Source organism: Martes martes (assembly GCF_963455335.1).
Source record: "Martes martes genome assembly, chromosome: 1".
NCBI lineage: Eukaryota > Metazoa > Chordata > Mammalia > Carnivora > Mustelidae > Martes > Martes martes.
Window position 1 is genome coordinate 195,718,702 of NC_137888.1, and position 23,054 is coordinate 195,741,755.

The window sequence follows — 23,054 nt, forward strand, 5'->3', positions numbered from 1 at the left end:
CATGTTGCATGTCATCTGCAACACGTGTTTCCAGAGTAGCTGTTTGGGTTGGGAGGAAAGGAGTCTTGGCTGCAGAATATAACTCTGCTCTTTTATAACTCTGTGGTACTGTGTTTTAGCCAGGAAGTAAATGACTTAAGCATGGGTATTTTTAGTCTGATTTCATCAGTGTTTTGTTGGTTCTCTAAGCTTATGTAGTTGGAAACTCTCAGAGAATCACATGTTTTATTTGTTAAATATTTGTTATGTGTTTGTTATTGCCAGGCACTGTGCTAGGCTCAAGAGATGTTAATGTTCTCTCTGTGGAGTTAATATTGGACCTTAAAATTGAGACTGTACTAAATAAAAAAGACCTATTAGATGAGGACACAAAGACCAATGCTTTTGTGGTTTAAGCTAGAAATACCATTACCCTTTCTTTTGTATGCACAGAACATGGTTCTATAACTCTTTTGTTTAAGATTTATTTATTTATTTTAGAGAGAGAGTGAACGTGTCAGGGAGGAGCAGAGGGAGAGAATCTCAAGCAGATTCCCTGCTGACTGCAGAGTCCTACATGGGGTTTGATCTCACAACCCCAAGATTGTGACCGGAGTCAAAAAAGTCGGGTGTTTAAACAGTTGAGCACCAGGCGCACCCATTTTCTGTAACTCTTGATGCAAACATGCCATTGCTCACTGTAAAAACCAGCTTCAGACTCAGATCCTGCCTGGCCAAGTACTGTTTGGGGCATATACTTTCCCATGTCGAAACAGTAAATAAGGTAGGAGTAAGTCAGCCAGTCTGCGAGGCAGAAGTAATGTGCATTATTTGATATGATCTCTATTTGCTTTTGAGATAGCTGGAATTCTGTCATTAGATCTGATAGAGCCACCCCATGGGTAGAATATTTCCAGCTTTACATGCATCCTTATTCTACCAGAATATTCAGACTTCAGTAGTTAGGAAGAGCAGATGTAGAGAGCGTCAGGTGTCATGGGACATGTTTTCCCTGTCTCAGTTGCTCAGACCCTAAGAAGGTTTGCATTTCCATCATTTCATACACATAGCACTTGAATTTCACTGTTACAGTGTTTACTGTGGAATAGACTTCAGTAAAAGGACCTGATCCAAGGGATTTAGTTGCTGAGGTAACTTAAGGAGCCTCCTTAGTTTCACGTATGCCATTCCAGGGGTGTAAGCCCCATGTCTGCATCAGAGCGTTTCTGTGGTATTCTTGAAACTTACACTAAATAATTACTGTTTATAAGTTGCTTTTTGAATTAATTTTAGCATTTTAGCATTGATGTTTGGATTTCTCTCACAGTCATTCTCTGTCTCTTCTCTCCTTCCTGCTAACCTCCTCCTCCCAGTCTTCTCCAAGTTACTTGAAGGAGATCCTGGAGCAGCTTCTTGAAGCCATAGTTGTAGCCACAAATCCATCAGGACGTCTCATCAGTGAACTTTTTCAGAAACTGCCTTCTAAAGTGGTAAGTGATGCAATTAAAAACAGGTGAGTTAAAGTGTGTTTTTGTTTCGTTTGGTTTTCATTTTTCAGTACTTCAGAAAATTTATTAGTTCTTAGTGAATAAAGGCATTGGAGGCTGCCAGGTGACCCTCCTTGAGGCCACAGCAGCAAGCACGTAGGACATGTTCTACCATTTTATCTCGCCTGAAGGTTGTGAATTTAGAATAAAATTGTTTTTGATTGGTTATTCTTACTGTTTGGTTTTTGTTTTTATTGTAAAATATATATAAGATTTACCATTTAACCGTTTTAAGTGTACGGTTCAGTGAGGTAAGTATATTCGTATTGTATGTCTGTTTGCTTAATTAAAACTCTGTATCCATTAAACAATAACTCCCCATAAAATAAAATAAAGTAAAAAAATAAAATACAAACAAAAAACCCAACAACTCCCCATTCCCTCTGAGCCCCCAGCTTCTGGCAACTATCGTTCTGTGTTCTCTATGAATTTGACTACTCTAAGTACCTGATCATAAGAGCACTCATACAATATCCTTTTGTATCAGGCTTATCTCATTTAGCATCATGTATTAGCGTTCATCCAGGTTGTAGCATGTGTCAGAATTTCCTTCCTTTTTAAAGCTAAATAAATACTCCCATTTGTGCATATACCACATTTTATTTGTCCATTCATCTGCCCATGGACATTGGGTTGTTTCCAATCTTGGTGACTCTTAAAATAACAAAATAAGTACATAAATTAAGTCTTTTATTTGTAAAAGAGAAGAAACAGTCTCTTTGCTCAGGAGACAGAATGAGAAGATAAATGAGTTCTTCCTCTTTTAGTCCTGATCTCCTGATGATGGAGAAGAGAGAGATCTAGTAGTACTCATCTACCCCAAAGAGGAAGAGGTTTTCTAGACACGTGAGACCCTTTGAAAGTGGCAGGGCCTCTTATGGCTTCATAACCGAAAGGCAGTGAGCATCGCTAAAGTCCCACTGTAGCCCATGGAACTACAAACATTTCGATGGCCTCCACATTCTTGTATTTCTAGACAAGGGTATACTTTTAGAAGTACTTCACTGTAGCATGTAACTCCATTTTGATCATTTACTTTTTATCTACCTCCTTCCCACATCCCTGAATTTAAGAACAATCATGTCCTATTTTCTTTTGTATCATTGCCATATAGTTGGAATCCAGCATGTCACTGCTCTGCAAGAAATGCTTATTGACTGATGAGCGGCGTGCAGTTTTCCCCATCAGTCGACACAACTGGTTATTTAAAGATGTGTCTTGACTAGTTGTAGGACAGTTACCACATTAGAAGTAAAGCAGAGGGGCACCAGGCTGGCTAAGAGGGTAGAACATGCAAGTCTTGATCTTGGTGTCATGAGTTCAAGCCCCATGTTGGATGTAGACTTTACTTTAAAAAGTTAAAAAAAAAAAAAGTTGAAAGAAAGAAAGCATATACGACCACTGCTATTCTAAGTGTGATCTGATTAGAAAAATACAGTGATTATATTGGTTGTATGTTTTAAATTTTAAGAGAAAAGGAAAACCATAAGATGAATCCTCAAAAAATTAAATACAGAATTACCCTATGATCCAGCAATTGCACTTTGGGTACATACCCAAAGGAATTGGAAGCAGGATCTCAAAGAGATGTGTACACCCATGTTCACAACAGTATTATTCAAAAGTTAAAACATGGGAGCAACCCAGTGGCCCTCAGTAGAAGACTAGATAAATGAAATGTGGTATATACATACAATAGAGTATTTTTCAACCTTTAGAAAAAGAATGAGGGGAGCCTGGGTGGCTCAACCGGTTAAGAGTCTGCCTTTGGCTCAGGTGATGATCCCAGGGTCCTTAGATCAAGCCCTGCATCCCACTCCCTATTCAGCAGGAAAGTTGCTTCTCCCTCTCCCTCTGCCCCTGCTTATTCTCTCGTTCTCTCTCTCAAATACATAAATGAAATATTTAAAATAAATTAAAAAGAATGAAATTCTGACATGCTAAAATGAACCCTGAACACATTATAGTAAGTGAAATCAGCCTGTCACAGAAGGACCAATATTGCATGTTTCCTCTTGTAGAAGGTACTCAGAGTATTCAGATTCATAGAGAATGTAGAATTGTGGTTTCCAGGAACTGGCAGGGAGAGAGGGGGGCAGTTACTGTTCAGTGGGTCTGGAGATTCAGTTTGTGAGGATGAAAAGTTTAGAAGATGGATGATGACCATGGTTGCACAATAGTGTGAATGTACTTAATGTCACTGAACCACACACTTACAATGATTAAATGGTAAATTTTTTGTATATTTGACCACAATTTTAAAAAAATATAAGAAAGGAGTATAGTCTTTATTCAGGACCTACTCGTATTTTGCAGGAGATCATCATCAGTGGTCAAGCCACTAAGGGTGACTTGGAGCAATAAAATATTAATATCATGGGGCACCTGGGTGGCTCAGTCAGTTAAGCCTCCCAACTCTTGATCTCAGCTCAGGACTTGATCTCAGGTTCATGAGTTTAAGCCCCCCATTGGGCTCCATGCTGGGTGTGGAGCTTATTTTTAAAACAAACAAACAAACAAACATGTTTAATATCCTGTTCTTCCATTCTAGGAGGGCTTTTGGGAATACCATGTAGCAAAAGTTTGTTGGAAAAAGCAGGTTCCCATTGGTCCCTTAGGATGTGACAGTTTGAAAGTCAGCAAGGACTGAGATTGGGAGGGGAGGGCAGTTTTTTTTGTTTTTGTTTTTGTTTTAAGATTTTATTTCTTTATTTCATAGACAGAGATCACAAGTAGGCAGAGAGGCAGGCAGAGAGAGAGGGAGAAGCAGGCTCCCTGCCGAGCAGAGAGCCCGATGCGGGGCTGGATCCCAGGACACCCGAGCCGAAGGCAGAGGCTTTAACCCACTGAGCCACCCAGGCGCCCCGGGAGGGCAGTTTTTACCTTTCCTTTATGAGCCCTTCCCAAGCTGAATTGGCTGAAGGGGGGGATTGTGAATATGTAGACCCAACAGCTGAGATTACACTCCACCCCAGCCAGGGTGGCCTTGCTATAATTTGTCTTCTGAAGTAGAATTGATAGAGAGGGGGCAGAAAACGGGTTTGATCCAAGCAAAGAAAAGAGTAGGGTTAAGAAAGTAAGGGTAAGCTGAGGAATGAGATGAGAGGAAGCATCCCTGAGATCATGCCTTCAGCCCAGTAACTGGGTGAAGGCTGTAGTCTCCTGCTTTTTGTTGTTGTTTGGGCTTCAAGGACTTGAACAGGTTGGAAGAACTTGGAGAACCCACATAGTATACCATAGTAGACATTAATTAACATATAATGTATTATTTGCTTCAGGGGTACAGGCCTGTGACTCATCAGGCTTACACAGTTCACAGCACTCACCAAAGCACATACCCTCCCCAGTGTCTATCACCCACCCACCGTATCCCTCCCCTGATAGCCCCCAGCAACCCTCTGTTTGTTCCCTGAGATTTAAGAGTCTCTTATGGTTTGTCTCCCTCCCCGGTCCCATCTTGTTTGATTTTTTCGCTCCCTACCCCCATGTCTCCCTGCCCTGCCTCTCAAATTCCTCATATCAGAGAGATCGCATGTAATTGTCTTTTTCTGCCTGACTTATTTCGCTCAGCATAATACCCTCTAGTTCCATCCATGTAGTTGCAAATGGCAAGTTTTGTTTTTTTTTAATTTTTGGTCAGCTTCAGTTGTTTCTTCCAAGGAACCAAACCTGTAGAAAAGACTTGGGGCAGTGAATACAGTGTGGGCATTGTTTTTTTGGTTTTTGGTTTTGTTTCTTTTTAAAAAGATTTTATTTATTTATTTGACAGAGATCACAAGTAGGCAGAGAGGCAGGCAGAGAGAGAGGAGGAAGCAGGCTTCCCGCTGAGCGGAGAACCTGGTACGGGGCTTGATCCCAGGACTCTGGGATCAGGACCTGAGCCGAAAGCAGAGGCTTTAACCCACTGAGCCACCCAGGTGCCCCTGTTTTGTTTTGTTTTTAAAGATTTTATTTATTTGAAAGAGGGCACACATTCAGGGGAGGGGCAGAGGGTGAAGGAGAATCTCAAGCTAACTCCCGCTGAGCACAGAGCCTGACACGGGGCGCCATCTCACAATCCCGAGATCGAGACCTGAACTGAACTGAAGAGTCAGACACTTAACCAACTGAGCCATCCAGGCATCCCTGCACTGTGGACTTTGTGAAACTCTTCAAGAACATTCCTCTAGCATACTTCACTTATTTTCTTGTGATGAGCTAGTGCTTGATAAGAAATTCAGAGAGTGCTTATAATTTTACCTTTTGTGGTTTTTTTGAAGATTTTATTTATTTATTTTATAGAAAGAATGAGAGACAGAGACAGAGCATGAGCTAGGAGGAGGAGGCAGAGGCAGAGGAAGAGGGAGAAGCAGACTTCCCACTGAGCAGGAAGCCCAGGCTTGATCCCAGGACACTGGGATAATGGCCTGAACCAAAGGCAGATGCTTAACTGACTGAGCCATCCAGGCACCCCTTTTACTTCGATTCTTTAATGTGGTTTCACTTAATGTGTTTTAGTTTGAAAAAAAATTAATTTGACCAAAATAAGTAGAAGCATTAAATTAAACATGAAGCTAACAAACTTGCAACCTTATGTAGTTTAAGATCCATAAGAATTTTATATGAGGGGCGCCTGAGTGGCTCAGTTGGTTTAAGCATCCAACTCTTGGTTTTGGCTCAGGTCATAATCTCATGGTCGTGAGATTGAGCCCTGTGTCAGGCTACACGGTCAGTGCAGAGTCTGCCTTGAGATTTTTTTCCCCCTCCCTCTCCCCACCCCGACTCCTTCCTCCCAGCCCCCTGTCTACTCACAGGTGCGTGTTCTCTCTCTTTATTAAATAAATAAAATCTTTAAAAAAACTAATTTTATATGAAATAGGATAATATTGTGTGATTTAAGTTGAAAAATTAAAAGAACTTATAAGAACATTCAAAAACATTCTTCTATTTCATTTTCAGGGATAAATATGTTGGAACCTTAAATTTTAAATTGTGTGATTCTATGAATTTAGAATTTTTTAAAACATTAAGTTATAGTGTTGGATAATGGCAGTTACCAAATACTACCTGTAAACTTGTACAACGTGCTCCTGTGTATTTCATAAACCTTGTTAAAACTAAATTCTTTCTGCTTCAACTATAACAAACCATATGCTTTACAGCTGTGTCTGTAGCCTTGCATCTGACAGAGCCGTTCAATTGATTAACAGATTGTCAGTGTGCTTCCTTGTTTCTCATTTCCTGGATACTTTCTCTTATTTATCATGCCCGGGTTTTTGTCTTCCAGCAATATCCAGACTATTATGCAATAATTAAGGAGCCTATAGATCTCAAGACCATTGCTCAGAGGATACAGGTACGAAGATGACCACATGTAACCATATGTGTTTTAGGGCAGTTCAACCTGAGATCTTTTGTAGAGGCTTTTAGGAAACAGAAGCGATGTCCTTGTAAAGGGTTATTAACAGTATAATAAACAAATAGAGTGGTATAACTGATTATAGCTTTGGAGGAGGTAGCATAGTGTCCCTTTTGCATTTTATCTGTAGGGAGGAAAGCAGAATTTTCATTGGCGTTGTAAATCTTGCTCTTAGGACAAAAATTAAAAAGCATTGGCCATAGATGTTTTTAGTTGTGAAAGTCCCATTAGCAATAAAGCTTTGTTGTTTATTCTTATCTGCTTCCAAATAGTTTTAGGATGTCTCAGAATAAGTTACCTTCAGTATATGTTAGAGGGTAAGGTCAGTGAAAACAGAGGCTTTGTTCTCTTTGAGTGCCTTCCTCCCTGTATCCCCAGCAGTAGCAGCAGCCAACACTCACTTGGCATTGCTAGGTGCCTGCTCTGTTCTCAGTGCTTTGTATGTATTAACTATTAATTCTGATAGCCACTCCCTGAGGTAGATACCGTTATTATTCCTGTTTTACAGATGAGAAAAATCGAAGCACCGAGCTGGTAAGTCACTGGCCCAAGTCAGCAGCTAGTAAGGAGAAGAGTTGGGATTTGAATCCAGACATTCTGACTCCCGAGTCTGTGCTCTTAACCTCTGCACTGTTACTGCCTCTCCACAGAGTAGGTGCTTGATAGATGTTTATTGAGTTGAATGAATGACGAAATTTAAAACTTGGCGATTAGAGGTTAAGGAAGGTATAGGGAGAAAGAGCTATATTTTACCAGAAATCCAGTTTTTAGAGTTGGACCTACATGGGTTGTCTTCCTAGCTCTGCTCCTTACTAGCTATATCACTTCGGTCAGGTGACTTGCCTGTTTCCTCTGCTGTATGCTGGGTGTAGTGTGACCAGTTTGCAGACTCGGAGGGGGCAGGAGTAATGTATGAAGCATCTCACAGAGCGCCTATGGGATGTGGCCTTGGTTAGTGTGAGGTAGGGTTCCTCCCAGAGTAAGGAGGGTTTGGGGCTCCCAGTAGATAAAGCAAAGAGGAATATTCAATGTGTCACATTGTCTCATTGAGAAATGAGACTGAAGGCAAGTGGTTTGCCAGGAGGGAGAAACTTCCTTGGCTTTAAAATTGTAGGAGAGCAGTGAACAGTGACAGTGTGGTAATTACTGGTACCATAATACACTTTCACAGAATGTTAAAATACAGATTCTCTAATGTGTCACCTGGTTTTTAAGGTAGATCCCTAGCTGCTATTGCTAATGACTTAGCAAGCTATTGCTAAGACTTCGTCTCCTAGAATCTAAATCCCTGGGGTTTCTAACATCTACCTTGGCGGAAGATGTTTTTGTGATACTGCAGTTCAGATCAGATCTGTATATACACCCCTACCCCAGCCCCAGCCTTCTCTCTGAGGCCTCTTTCCTTATCTTGTCTGTTCTTCCTTCCACAAGCTCCATAGAAGCACCTCCTTTTGCAATCACCCTAAGCAAGATCTTGTCCTCTTGTGTCCTAATTATTGTGGTAGTCTCTCCTGCTTCTCTGATGAAAGGCTCTCTGGTCCTTTCTGCATATTGCTTCCTGACCCTAGCATTCTTCCTGTTTTATTCTTCCTTTCTGTTCCACAGCCCAGAGCCTTGTCACTTGTTTTCTAGTGCCTCCACTAGCAAATCACAGTTTCTTGTAACACTGCAACAGAAACCAGCTCTGAATAACTCCAGCAGAAGGAGAATCTGTGGAAAGAGTACCAGATAGCTCATGCAATTGTTTGGAAGGCAGGCAGGAGAACTAGCTGTAGGGAAGTAGGCAGAACTCAGGGACATCATGGCATAGCTGATGTCATGCATAGTCTTTTTGTGGTGCCATTGCTGTTCCCAGTGCCATTTGCCACTGTGGATCCTGGATGTCCACTGCTCCCCTCTGCCTTATTGCCCTTTGCGGGAGTTAGGAATGTGTTTTCTCTATTCTCTTGCCCTCACTTTAGTCTCTCAAGACTCAAGCACGAATTACCTCCCCTTGCCCTGGCTGCCAAGCTGCTAGCAGTGCTGTTAACCACATACTTGTACCCTCTGTTGTGGAAAGTAGGTTCTTCCCTACTACCTGTACTAGGACTTTTTCCAAATACGGAGGGTGCTCAGGGTGGCTGGCTGGCTCAGTCAGTGGAACATGCGACTCTTGATCCTGGGGTTGTAAGTTCGAGCCCCACCTTGGGTGTAGAGATTATTTAAAAGTAAAATCTTTAAGAAAAAAAAAGAGAGTGCTCAGATGTTGGGTATCCTCACTTGGCAAATGACCAGCTACTTTCCTTTGCCTGGCTGTCTGGATTTTGCCTCATTTGTCCTTACTATACAGCCTTTGCTTATGGTTCTGCCTTCCCCCACCTTCCACTCCACTTAATTTGGTTTTCTCAGTCTCTCTAGAATGTGTCTGTTCGTTTCTGTGTCCTTCTCGTTAATCCCGTGTAACTTCTGCTTAGAGTGTCTTCCTCCTTCCTTTGAAAATTGAAGGCAGTTCTCAGTCTCCCTGGATTATTTGGGATTGAGTGGGCTTTAAGATATGACAGCTCTAACACAGAGCCTAGTACATAGTAGGTACTCAAAGAGTTTAACCTCTGTGCTAGACTATTTTATCTGAAGTGGTCTGTAAAACTGGAGGAGTTTTACTTCACACCTTTAATTCACCTTTGCTTCACAATCCTTAATGGATTAGTATTCGTGAAGCACTTAGAACAGTGCTTGGCACTGTGTGTTTGCTGAATTAAACAACTTTTACATTATTTGATCTTTTAAAAATTGTAAGTTTTTGTGAAACTAACATAGCTCTGATTGTTACGTATCTCAAAAACTTGTGTGTAAATGGACAATTGTAGTAGTTTATAGAAGAGAAAATGACTTTATATATTGTTCATATGTGTATTTTCCAACAGTCTTTGAATATGGTGAAAATTTAAAAATATGTGGAGTTCTTTTTTTTTTAAAGATCTTGCTGATTAACTTTCAGTTAAGAGGAACTGTTATTTTTTGTTGTTTACTCTAGAATGGAAGCTACAAGAGTATTCATGCAATGGCCAAAGATATAGATCTCCTAGCAAAAAATGCCAAAACTTACAATGAGCCTGGTTCTCAAGTGTTCAAGGTTAGTTTTTTGCTGTTGTTTTCATTGGTAAGAGTAGACACCTTAATTTCGAGCCAGCAATTTTTATGTAACAACTTTATTGAGGTGAAATTCACATCATACCTTACATTTCACTCAAAGTGTATGATTTAATGGTTTTTACTGTATTCTGAGTTGTGCAGCCATGACCATATTCGGTTAACAGTCACTCCATTTGCCCCTGGTCTCCCCATTTTAGGAGCACTGGTCTACTTTCTGTCTCTGTGAATTTGCCTATTTTGAATGTTTCATGTAAATGGAATCACACAGATGTGGTCCTTTATGACTGGCATCTTGCACTGAGCATGACGCTCTTAATACATTCATGTTGCAGCATTCATTCTTTCCATTGCTAAGTAATACTCCGTTACATTTATATACTATGTTTTAGTTACCCACTTATCAATTGCTAGACATTTGGGTTGTTTCCACTTTACAGCTATTATAAAGATGCTGCTGTGAACATTCATGTTTAAGTTTTTATGTGGACATAGTATTTTAATTTTGGGGGTATGTACCTAGGAATGAAATTGCAGGTCCACATGGTAACTATATATTTAACTTCTTGAGGAACCACCAAATTGTTTTCCAAACCAGCTATACCATTTCACATTTGCACTGGAAATCTGCAAGTGTAATTTCTCCACATTCTCAATAACATCTGTTTTCCGTTTTTGTTTTTATGATAGCCATCCCTGTGGGTGTAAAGTAGTATCTCATTGTGTTTTGAATATTATTTCCCTGATGATTAGTGATGTTGAACATCTTTTTGTGTGTATATCAGCCACTCACATACCTTCTTTGAGAAACTTTTTAATCAGAGCCTTACCCCATTTTTTAATTGGGTTACCTGTTTCTTTATTGTTGAATTGTTAAATTTTTTTAATATAATCTTGGACATTAAAGTAGGTGTATGATTTACAAATATTTTCTCCCATTCTGTGGATTGTTTTCACTTTTGTGATAATGTCCTTTGACACAAAGTTTTTAATTTGGTTAAGTCCAGTTTGTCTGCTTTTTTTATTTTTTTATTAACATATAATGTATTATTAGCCCCAGGGATACAGGTCTGTGAATCGCCAGGTTTACACACTTCACAGCACTCACCATAGCACATACCGTCCCCAATGTCCATAACCCTACCACCCTCTCCCTACCCCCTTCTCCCCCGGCAACCCTCAGTTTGTTTTGTGAGATTAAGAGTCTCTTATGGTTTGTCTCCCTCCCGATCCCATCTTGTTGTCTGCTTTTTTTTTTTTGGTTGCTTGTATTTCTAGTGTCTTATGTAAGAAAGCATTAATCCAAGGCCATAATGGTTGACACCTGTGTTTTCATCTAAGAATTTTATACTTTCAGCCCTTAAATCTAAATGTGTCCATTTTGGATTTATTTTTGTATATTTGAATTAGGTGTGAGGTAGGGATCCACATTCATTCTTCTACACGGGATGCTCATTTGTCCCAGCACATTATATTCAAAAGACTGTTCTTTCCCCCCACTGAATTGCATTGGCACCCTGTTGAAAATCAGTTGACTTAAGGTGTATGGGTTTATTTCTGTAATCTCAGTTCTGTTCCATTTATTTATATGTCTATCTTAATGCGAGATAGAAGGTTTGGTTTTGATCTACTTTTTAGTGAAATATTGATTTAGTCTCTCCTTTAAACTTCATAAATATAAAAAGCAATTTCTGCAGTGCAACACACAATGTGAAATGTCTCTTTCATTGCTTTGCAGTTCTCTCCTAGAAATTTTACAGTCCTGTAACACAATTGCTTATAGACATTTTTTGTATTAGTGATAAGTCATTGGGAATTTAGCAGAGGTTTTTCAGAAAACCTTTTGGGAGTAAAATCATTTAGACTTTTAGGTGCCTGGGTGACTCGGTGAGTTAGGCCTCTGCCTTCGGCTCAGGTCGTGATCTCAGGATCCTGGGAGCAAGCCCCATATTGGGCTCTCTGCTAGATGGGGAGCCTGCTTCCTCCTCTCTCTCTGTCTGCCTCTCTGCCTACTTGTGATCTCTTTCTGTCAGATAAATAAAGTCTTTAAAAAAATCATTTAAACTTTCAGAATGCTACCTCAAATAGAGTTGCTTTTGGTAGTTAACCTATCTTTCAGCTTTTAATCAGTATTCATCTTTTAAGAAACTTTGAATGAAAATCAGAAATGAGCTATGAAGTTCCTGTATTCTTAGTCCTTGATAGGACATTAATAGTAAAATACTGTTTGTTGATGCAGTTAAGATTGTACATTTTGGTCTGATTATTTTCCCTAAAATAAATTTTAGAGAGAGGTGAAAATAGATTTGATATATTAATATGCTATTGATTTAAGCAAGTACATTCATCCTAAATTTGTGTGCATAGTCTTTCATCTTAGAAGTGTATCTTTGTATCAGTTTTTAGGTCAGTGGACACAGAATTCATTGAATTTTCACCCATTTTTCCTTGTTCACTGTTAGATCTTTGTGCATTACTTGGCTATGAAAGAGCTGGGAGGCTTTTTAACTTATGTATAATTGTGATGATGTTCTCAAAGATGGAAAGGTTAGAGGATGCAGCTTTATGGATAGTAAATGGATGCCTCCTCCAAATGGAAGAGTGCCATAGAAAGTGTCCAGTGCATGCCTGAGGGCATTTTAAACTGTCCCTTTTTTCTAAACCAAGTAATTTTATCTTGACAGGATGCAAATTCTATTAAAAAAATATTTTATATGAAAAAGGCAGAAATTGAACATCATGAAATGGCTAAGTCAAGCCTTCGAATGAGGTATGTTTTTAAAATGTCTATACTCGGGGCACCTGGGTGGCTCAGTCAGTTAAGTGTCTGCCTTTGGCTTGGGTCATGATCCTGGCGTCCTGGGATCAACCGCCACATCAGGCCCCTTGCTCAGCACGCAGCCTGCTTCTCCCTCTGCCCCTCTCCTGCTCGTGCTTTCTCTCTCTCTCTCTCAAATAAATTAAATCTTAAAAAATAATAATAATGAAATAAAATGTCTAAATCCTTGTGCCTTTTTTATTTACCAAATTTTCTAGCTAGTGGAATCAATGCAGTGGAAAACAAGAAGTATATTGCATTTGAAAAGTATATTTACAGTTGATAATGTGATTCTGAGGAGAATAGATAAAACTCTTCCTCAGCCCTTTCATTGCAGCTGAAAGGCTTTATTTAAAAACAAACAATTTGGGGGCACCTGGGTGGCTCAGTAGGTGAAGCATCTGCCTTCAGCTCAGGTCATGATCCCAGGGTCCTGGGATGGAGTCCCACATTGGGCTCCCTGCTCAGCGGGAAGTCTGCTTCTCCCTCTGCCTGCCGCTCCACCTGCTTGTGTTTGCTTGCTCTCTCTCTGACAAATAAATAAAATCTTAAAAAAAATTTTTTAAGACAATTTTTGAGGTTAAACACTATTATCTACTCTTATTGCTATATACGTACATAGTCATATTTATATATGACACACTACATATTAATGTATATTATATATGGCAAGCATCTATATAATATCATCGTATTTTTGTGTTATATTTAATAGTATATATTTATATCGGCAGCAAGAGCATTTAGCCAGATGTCAGGAGATCAGAGTCTCATCCTGGCTCTTTCTTGTGCAAGGACTAGGACTTTGAACAAGTCTTACTTCTGGGATTCCATTGCCTCTTTCAAGAAGTGGAAGTTGAGGTGGCTGCTTTCAAAGCTTTCTTTTGACCCTGACATTTCCTTCATTACCAGATCCTTGGTCACTGCAGGGACCATAAGCACTCCAGGACCAGTCCTCGTCTATTCTCTTTGGCAGAGTCCTGCGGTTTTGGAGCAAAGTGTTCTGTACAGTAATGGCTCAAATATTTGAGCATTTCTACTTAGAAACAAAAACAACAAAAAAATGCTTGCTTCCTTTTTGTTTACCTAGCATTCTGATTCCAGCTATCAATTTTCTGAGTTTTGTTTTGTTTTTTTTTTTTTAAATCTTATCTCTGGATAGGACTCCATCAAATTTGGCTACAGCCAGGCTGACAGGTCCTTCTCACAGTAAAGGCAGCCTTGGTGAAGAGAGAAATCCCACTAGCAAGTATTACCGGTGAGAGAGTGAGTGTGTTTAGTCTGAGAACTGACCTTGTTTATGAGGCTAGGCTTACTAGTGTTTGCCTGATGGCTATCAGGAAGTAATTCTTTGGGGTATAATTGGGTCATCATGACAATTGTTATCAAATAACCTTATTTAAAAGGTTGAGGTGCTATAGTCGGCCTGACCTGACTTCTGGAAAATGCTTAAGCAGAAGTTATTTGTCAGGGAGTGTTTAATATTTCCAGTAAAATAAATTGTGTAAAAATACTAAAAGATTTTGTATTCGAAATAGAATTTGTGTTCATTATAGAATATGAACATCTTAGAAGAGAATTAACCAGTAAAGATGAATGATTCTTTATTTTTTATAAAATAAGGAGTAGTGCTGCATTTAAGTAACATGCAATTGCAAGTAGCCTACTTTAGGCTTTCTACACCACTCGCTCTCTTTTCAGAGAAAAAATTGGTCTTGGCTAAGATTGCTTATCGGGACTGTTAAAAGTACAAAGATAAATTGAGCACACAGTTGAATAGAAATTGTTTTTCTTTGATGTGAATGCTTTGTTAACAGTTCCTGTTTCCTGTAAAGTAACCAAATTATTATAACCTCTTTCCCTGTCTTCCGATTACTTGTTTTTCTTTGTAGTAATAAAAGAACAGTCCAAGGGGGTCGTTTGTCGGCAATTACCATGGCACTTCAATATGGCTCAGAAAGTGAAGAGGACGCTGCTTTAGCTGGTGGGTATTAGGTCATGACTAGTTAATGCCTTCTCATGGATCTTCTAGTGAAGGAAAGTTACAGTAACTTTGGTCTGGCTGGGAGTTTGTCTGTTTTTGGAGTACATGCTGTTTTGTTGTGTTTTGACTGCACTCTTTGGTTGGCCAGCTTATCAAAACCTTATTTTGTGTTATATCTTGTATCTAAGTAAATAAGTACTTCTATAAGAACAATTGGTTTACTAGCCTTAGCAGATCCTGGTTTCAAGCGTATAATGATAAATAGTGAGTGAGTACTAGTGACGCCATCGAGAAACCCGAGGGAGAGTTTCATACCATCTTAGATTTCCAGGTCACTGGCTTATATTTTCAGTAGGCTATAATTTCTTCCTTGCTAGAGCTGATTTAAAGATAATGTAAAAAAAAAAAAAAAAGATAGATGTAAATTAAAATCAGAGTACCATAGTCCGTTGTCATTTAAACAAGTTCAACACAGGGTATTGGGCAATAAAATCCAAGTAAAAGTACACTATCTGTTAAATAGCAAAGAACAAAAAAAAAAAAAAAAAAAGAACAAAAAATAAATAAATAAATAGCAAAGAACAGCTGTAGAGGTATGCTTGATTTCATTGTCTCTGTCTGCAGTGTGCTGTAATGTTTATTTTACTACAGACAATTTTTATATGTACGGATAAAATTTATTTCATGAAATTACTCTGGCCTATTGTCAGATTTCATAATCAAGTATGAGAACAGATTTTTCCACCTGTGTGTCTTATTTTCTACTAAATCTTGCATAGAAGGTTCAAAATTACTGTAGACTACTTATTAAGAGTGTAGATGTAATTTTTTGACACTCATCTACAGAATTTCTTTTTAACTTAAATCAAGTCGTGTTATCAGAAATTGAAGGAAAATTTGTTTTTATTAGCTTTGTTTTTCACTGGTTATAAAAGTGACACACATGTTATGTTTAGGTTTCCTTCTAACATTTGGTTACTTCATTAACCTTGTAAGTAGCATGACAAATTGAAGGAAAACCCACCTAAAAAGCATTTATTGTTTTTTGTTTTTTTTTTTCTAATAAATAGTACTAGCGTTCTTCTTTAGTGACCTTAGCTATTAGAGTACCTGCCAGTCAGCTTTGTATGTAGTAGATCTTTCAGGCTGCTCTGCACAGCTGTTTACGCTCGATTTATCCAAGATTCTAGTCTTTTTGGTTTCTACTTCCTGCTGCTGGAAACAACTTAGGGGTAAGATACAGTTAAAATAGCAAAGAAGGGATAACTGATGATCGTGAAGGGACAAGTAAGAGCCCATGGAAAGAAGGCACAAGAATTCAGAACCTCCCCCCCGAAAATTCAGGAAGCGTGGCCTGTGTTCTTGAGGTGATTTGTTTTAGAGACCAACCAGTTTATGTAGCTTGGGGTGGGGCCGCAGGGCGGGTAGAGAAGAGCGCCCACTTGTAGTCACTCTAAGAACAGAAATGGGGTGAGGGATAGAATCAAAAAAACAGATCAACCTTTCAGTCCTCCTCCACAAAAACAAAATAAGAAAAGAAGGCAAAAAGAAACAGAGAAAGTGGGACAAGTGGAAAGTATAAAGTTGAGAGAGACAACTCCAAAAATTATATCAGAAATCACATCAGTGTTAATGACCCAAATTTGCCAATTATAACAGTTTTAGATTAGATTTTTTTTTAATCATATTGATTGCAAGAGACACATCTGAAATGTCAAAACACAGGAAAGTTTAATGTAAAAGGACCGAAAAAGATACACAGGGCAAATAATAACCAAAGGATAGTTACATTGACTTCTGATAGAATGAACTTTTAAATAGAAAGCATTACCAAGGATAAAAAGGATTCACCTCATAATGATAAAAGGTTTATTTCAGCAGGAAGATAAATTACAAAACTCAAAATACATAAAACAACCAGATAGAAGGTGGCAGAGAAAGTGAAAATATTGCCCTAGAGTGGGAGTTCACTGCTTTCCATTGCTAGATAAGCAGCCAGAAAACCAGTGAAGATGATGATTTGAATACACAGCACTTATTTCTCACCAGATTTTTTGTTTCCTGTTGCTGCAAAAACAAATTACTATAAGCTTGGTTTGGTGGCTTAAAACAACACGAATGTATTCTCTTTGATTCTGGAGGTCAGAAGTCTAAAGTCAAGTTGTTGGCAGGCCAGTGTTCCTTTGATTCTTGTGGAACAATCACAGATATTAATCATGTACTTAGCCATGAAACAAATTTCAACCAATTTAAAAGTTGTGTATTTTACAGATATATTTCTGACCATAATACAGCTATGGTAAACACCTAATCTTTAAAAGGTAAAAGTTAAAAACCCAAACACTCAGGAAATACAAAAGTCTCCAAATGCTTGGGTTTCTCTTTTTAAAAAGGAAAAATTATAATAGGAATTTAATTACCTGAGATTGAACAATAGCAATAATGAAAACAGTATATATCAAAACAGTGGGGACAAAGCTAAAGCTGTACTTTGGAGAGAAGGTTAGGTCTGAATGTGTCTATTTAGAAAAGCAGCTGAAAGTCAATGAACTAGGGACTCCCAGGCGGCTCAGTAGGCTAAGCATCTGCCGTCCGCTCAGGTCCTGGGATTGAGCCCCACATCAGGCTCTCTGCTCTTCAGCGACTCTGCTTCTCCCTCTCCCTCTGATCTCTCTCACTCTCACTCTCAATTAAAAAAAAAAAAAAAGTGAACTAATAAACATCTAACATAAGTAAATAATAAGAGGATAAAAGCAGAGACATTAGAAGAAAAGGTAAGAAAGCTAAGAGCAGAAATGAATTTGTTAGAAAGAAAAGCTATGGTAGAAAAGAACAATAAAGTCAGTTTTTCTGTTAAAACTATGAATAAAATAGGCAAATCTGTGGTGAGTCTGTCAAGAAAGAAACAAAAAGGGGCGCCTGGGTGGCTCAGTTGTTAAGCATCTGCCTTCAGCTCAGGTCATGATCCCAGGGTCCTGGGATCGAGCCCCACATCAGGCTCCCTGCTCAGCCGGAAGCCTGCTTCTCCCTCTCCCACTCCCCCTGCTTGTGTTCCCTCTCTCACTGTCTCTCTCTGTCAGATAGTAAGTAAAATCTTAAAAAAAAAAAAAAATAAAGAAACAGAAGGCACAAATCATAATGAGGAGAAAAAGGGAGCATACAGGTTAAAAAATGTATGAACAGCTTTACGCAAACAAATTTGAACATTTAGATGAAATGGGCAAATTCCTAGAAAGTGATAAATGCCCAAAACTGATTCAAGAAGAAAAAGACTGGTTAGTTTCATCATTACTAAAGAAATTAAATTATTAGTTTATTAGTTACAAATCTTTCCCCATGGAAAACACCAGGCCAGGGGTGCCTGGGTGGCTCAGTGGGTTAAAGCCTCTGCCTTTGCCTTGGGTCATCATCCCAGGGTCCTGGGATCGAGCCTCACATCGGGCTCTCTGCTCAGTGCAGAGCCCGTTTCCTCCTCTCCCTCTGTCTGCCTCTCTGCCTACTCGTGATCTCTGTCAAATAAATAAATAAGTAAATAAATAAAATCTTGAAAAAAAAAAAAACAAAAAACAAACACCAGGCCAAACATTCGAGGAACAGAATATATATAAAGTCCTGCAGAGAATAGAAAAAAAGCTCCTTATTTCATTCTATAAAAATGATAGAACCTAGATACCAAAACTCAACAAAAATAAGCACACTGTACCTAGCAGTGTATATAAAAAATAATGCATGATAACACAGTTGGCTTATTCCAGGAATACTAGGTCATTTCAGCATTAGATAAAGTAAAAGTATCACTCACTGTGTTACTACTTTAAGAGAGTAAGCTGTATTATTGGCTCAGCAGATGCATTTGATAAATGCTTCAATTCCTAGTTATGATGAAAACTTAAGAAATTAGTAATAGAGGGGGATCTTTCCTAACTTGGTAAAAAACACTTGTTTTTAGTGGAGAAATACTTGTGGCATTCCCTTTACCATAAGTAAAAATGTTGTTACCACTTTTGGTCAAAGTACTAGCCAGCTGACGGTGACAACAATGAAGGAGTAAGAATCAGAAAAGAAGGTTTATAAGGATTGCAGTTGAAAGATTGTTGTGTGTTTTCTTTGTTTTTGAGTTTTTTCCTCAGAAGACTGTAAGGCAGATTATTGGAATTAATAAGAATAATAAGGTGCTAGATATAAGATCATTGTACAAAAATCTGTTTCATTTCTGGAATCAGCCACAAAAAGAAAATATAATTTTTAAAAAGATACAGTTTACAGTAGCAGCAAAACATCTAGGTATAAATCCAACTAAATATGTGCAAGCTCTTTATGGAGAAGATCAGCAGTAGTAGGGACAGAGAAAATATTTACAGATCCTCTTTCTGCTCTGGCTCCATGGCTAGATCCAAATCCTCTCTCAACTCTCCTGAGTCTGGTGCCTGTCAGTCTCTTACACTATATAGCTAAGTATTTACCAAATGATTGTCATTCTTACCCAGGAGCAGTAGTGACTTTGATTATGCAGATCCATCAAGAAAAACTTAAACTATGGTCCTTATACACTGTTGAAAAATTTAGGGAAATAAAGAATGTATTTTGTTTTTCTATAAAAATGATTACATTTTATTTTGGTGTTTTTGTGATTAGCTTCTACTTAAAATTCTCACTATAAGAGAAGAAATCATTCTTAAGGGATGCTGTAGATCAGTGGGGCAAAATCACAGAGACTTAAAGCAAAACCAGATCTACCAATATCAACCGAATATCAGTATATATTTATACTACCCTGAACTACATGCTACTGCATTAGTTCTGAGATCTGTATGTATATGGCTACTTGATCCTTTTCTTGGCCAAACAATGCAGCTGGGAGTCTCTAAAGAAGGCACATTTAGGGAGGGGCGCCTGGATGGCTCCGGTCATGATCCCGAGTCTTGATCCGGTCTTGGGATGGAGCATCAAGTTGGGCTCCCTGCTTGGCAGGAGGCCTGCTACTCCCTCTCCCGCTCCCCCTGCTTGTGTTCCCTCTCTAGCTGTGTCTCTCTCTGTCAAATAAATACATAAAATGTTTAAAAAAAAAAAAGACACATTTAAAGAGAGAAATTATTTTGTAACTTTTAAAAAAACAGTATGTTTTCTGTGTAACACTTTATTCTGTTTCTGTGTAACATTTCTCTAAGTAAATATACAATTATATTAAGTACTACTAACAGCATCTTTAATGACAGCTAGAAACTCTTCTTTTAAAATAAGTATTCTCAAACATATAAATTTTACTTTGGAAGGTCATTAAAAGAGCTTTATTTTAAAGTATGGTTCTTTTTTCTCCTTTTTTGTCTTTTTTTTAGCTGCACGTTACGAAGAAGGAGAATCGGAAGCAGAGAGCATTACTTCATTTATGGATGTTTCAAATCCTTTTTATCAGCTTTATGACACAGTTAGGAGTTGTCGGAATAACCAAGGGCAGCTAATAGCTGAACCTTTTTTCCATTTGCCTTCAAAGAAAAAATACCCTGATTATTATCAGCAAATTAAAATGCCTATATCCTTACAACAGATCAGGTAAGATGCCTTCTACATTACTCGATAGAAATCCATTTTCTTGTGGTTGAGCCTGCACGTGTATCTCCTTACTAAAATGGATAAAGATATTAAAGGTAAAAATATTTTCACATGTCTGGAGTATGTTTTGAATATCACTTCTATATGAAAACTGAGAAATAAATTTGATTAAATACAAATATTATTTATACTGTAATAGAGTCAAGGCAAATAAACAAAAACATGATAGGCATTTATTTGTGTGTCAGTTTATAGACTATAGAGCCATGCAGCTCAGAACTTAACTGTTCATTTTCTTACAACTGAGCAAAGCACAAAAATCTTTCTGCTTATACTTTTTATTGATACTTTTTTTATTATTGGTATTTTAAATATAACAGTTAAACTCTATTTAAATTTTTATCTTAAGTTGAACCCAGAATAAGCGCAGAAAGCTCTTAGAGAATTCCTTAGCTGAAACAGTACCTGAAAGATGGCTCATCTTGGTTTCCCTTTTCTGTTTAAAACAATCATTGGGGGTTGCCTGGCTGGCTCAGTCAGTAGAGCATGTGACTCTGGCTCTCAGGGTCGTGAGTTCAAGCCCCACACCGGACATGCAGCCTACAATCAATCAATCAATCAGTCAATAAAACAAACAAACAAATGTTGGGGATCCAGACAGAATACTGAAACCCCACCGCCTCATCATTAAAAATATAGGAAATAAGTAATATCATAACTCTCACAGTGTGAGTTAGGTTCTACCATATATTCAGAGGTGACAAGGTAAAAATACATCTTAACTAGGCAAAATTAGAGTAGGCTGGTATTTATCAGGACAGATAACTAACCTTTCAAGTAGTAGCAATTAAAATTCTTATACTCGCTGGATTCTAGAAAATGAGATTGCTAACAACATATGTTTCATGGTTTTGCATTTACAACTTCTGTTTTCATCATTTGATCAGTAAAATTTATGGTGTTTTTACTTAATGCAAACTTAGGAGGTTTTGTACCCAAATAGGGTACAGAAAGTCAGTTTATTTGATCCTCTTAAAATAACATAGAAATTAAAGCTGCCATTCATTAAAAAAATAGCTTGGAAATTTGTCTTTTATACTCTTTGCCTTGGAAAAGATAGTGACAGTCTTATAGGTGTTGAGAGATTCCCTTTTAACTCAACAATTTTTTTAAAGATTTCATTTATTTATTTGACAGATACAGATAGCAAGAGAGAGAACACAAGCAGAGGGAGTGGGAGAGGGAGAAGCAGGCTTCCCACTGAATGGGGATCCTGGTGGCAGACCTCGATCCCAGGAGCCTGGAATCATGACCTGAGCTGAAGGCAGATGCCTGACTACTGAGCCACCCAGGCACTCCATTAACTCAACAGTTTTTGTCTTTAGTTTCTTTTCTCCCTTAGCCTTTTTTTTTTTTTTTTAAGTCTAAATAATGAGTTTAGTGTAAAGGAAGACATATTCTCAGCCAACTCAAACACCTGCCTACAACCTTCTTCTAAGTTAGAATTTTCTTTTTTTTTTCTTTTTTTAAAGATTTTATTTATTTATTTGACAGAGAGACTGAGATCACAAGTAGGCAGAGAGGCAGGCAGAGAGAGAGAGAGGGAAGCAGGCTCCCTGCTGAGCAGAGAGCCCGATGCAGGACTCGATCCCAAGACCCTGAGATCATGATCTGAGCCGAAGGCAGAGGCTTAACGCACTGAGCCACCCAGGCGCCCTAAGTTAGAATTTTCCAATAGAAACCTTGCTTGGTTAAGTCAGTAATTCTGCACCTTTCCCCCTTTTTAAACTTATTTCTTAACAGTTGTCTGGCACACAGGTAGAGGAGTGTGAGGAACAGAAATGACTGAGGCTTAGCTGGTAGCACACTAGAGTTTTGAAGGGTCAGCTCTTAGCGTGACTAATCTACTTCGTTTCCAGGGACACATGGCCAGTGGTGCCTGACAGGACCTGGCCTACCTTCCATTGTCTCTGCATCAGAGCAACGTGGAAATCTACAGCAGTGCTGCCCAGTAGAACTTTCTATGATGGTGGAAATGTTTTCTGTGCCTTTTTCCAATATGTTAGCCACTAGTCACATATGACTATTGAGCACTTGAGATGTGGCTGTTGCAACTAAGGAACTAGATTTTAAATTTTATTTCAATTTAAAAAGCCACATGTGGCTAGTGGCTAATGTTATTTTATGGCACAGTCCTAGGAAGATTTGTTGGCAGAAGGATGTTAGTTGAGTGTCCTCAAAAGCAACAAAAATAGGGGCGCCTGGGTGGCACAGTCAGTTAGGCATCCAGCTCTTTGTTTCAGCTCAGGTCATGATCTCAGGGTCCTGGGATCGAGCCCCACCTCAGGCACCATGCCCAACAAGGAGTCTGCTTAGCACTCTCTTGTCTCTCTGCCCCTTGCCCCCCAAGCACACATGCTCTCTCACTCTGTTTCTCTCTCTAAAATAAATCATTTTAAAAAGGGCAACAGAAATGAAAGAGTGGGCAGGAGCTAGACAGTGTGGCCCCAGTGCCACCTTCCACTGTGCTGGGGCTTGTCATCCCCATCTTTTATTTCCCTTTGTGCCTATCCTGTCCCCCTCTAATTTTGGTGGACATCAGTCTGATAAATATCTGCACATTTATTATAGATTGTCATTTACAAGTTT

The 23,054-nt window shown here is 38.7% G+C and overlaps 1 protein-coding gene across 1 annotated transcript in view; it reads left to right on the plus strand.

The window, feature by feature from the left end:
- PBRM1 (polybromo 1) overlaps positions 1-23,054 on the plus strand; it is a 130,662-nt gene that overhangs the window by 25,189 nt on the left and 82,419 nt on the right. The window contains exons 6-12 of the mRNA XM_080823009.1: positions 1,353-1,469; positions 6,793-6,861; positions 9,938-10,036; positions 12,738-12,823; positions 14,034-14,129; positions 14,764-14,855; positions 20,192-20,405. Of these exons, the coding sequence (XP_080679135.1) occupies positions 1,353-1,469; positions 6,793-6,861; positions 9,938-10,036; positions 12,738-12,823; positions 14,034-14,129; positions 14,764-14,855; positions 20,192-20,405 (773 nt within the window). The remainder of the gene's footprint in view (positions 1-1,352; positions 1,470-6,792; positions 6,862-9,937; positions 10,037-12,737; positions 12,824-14,033; positions 14,130-14,763; positions 14,856-20,191; positions 20,406-23,054) is intronic.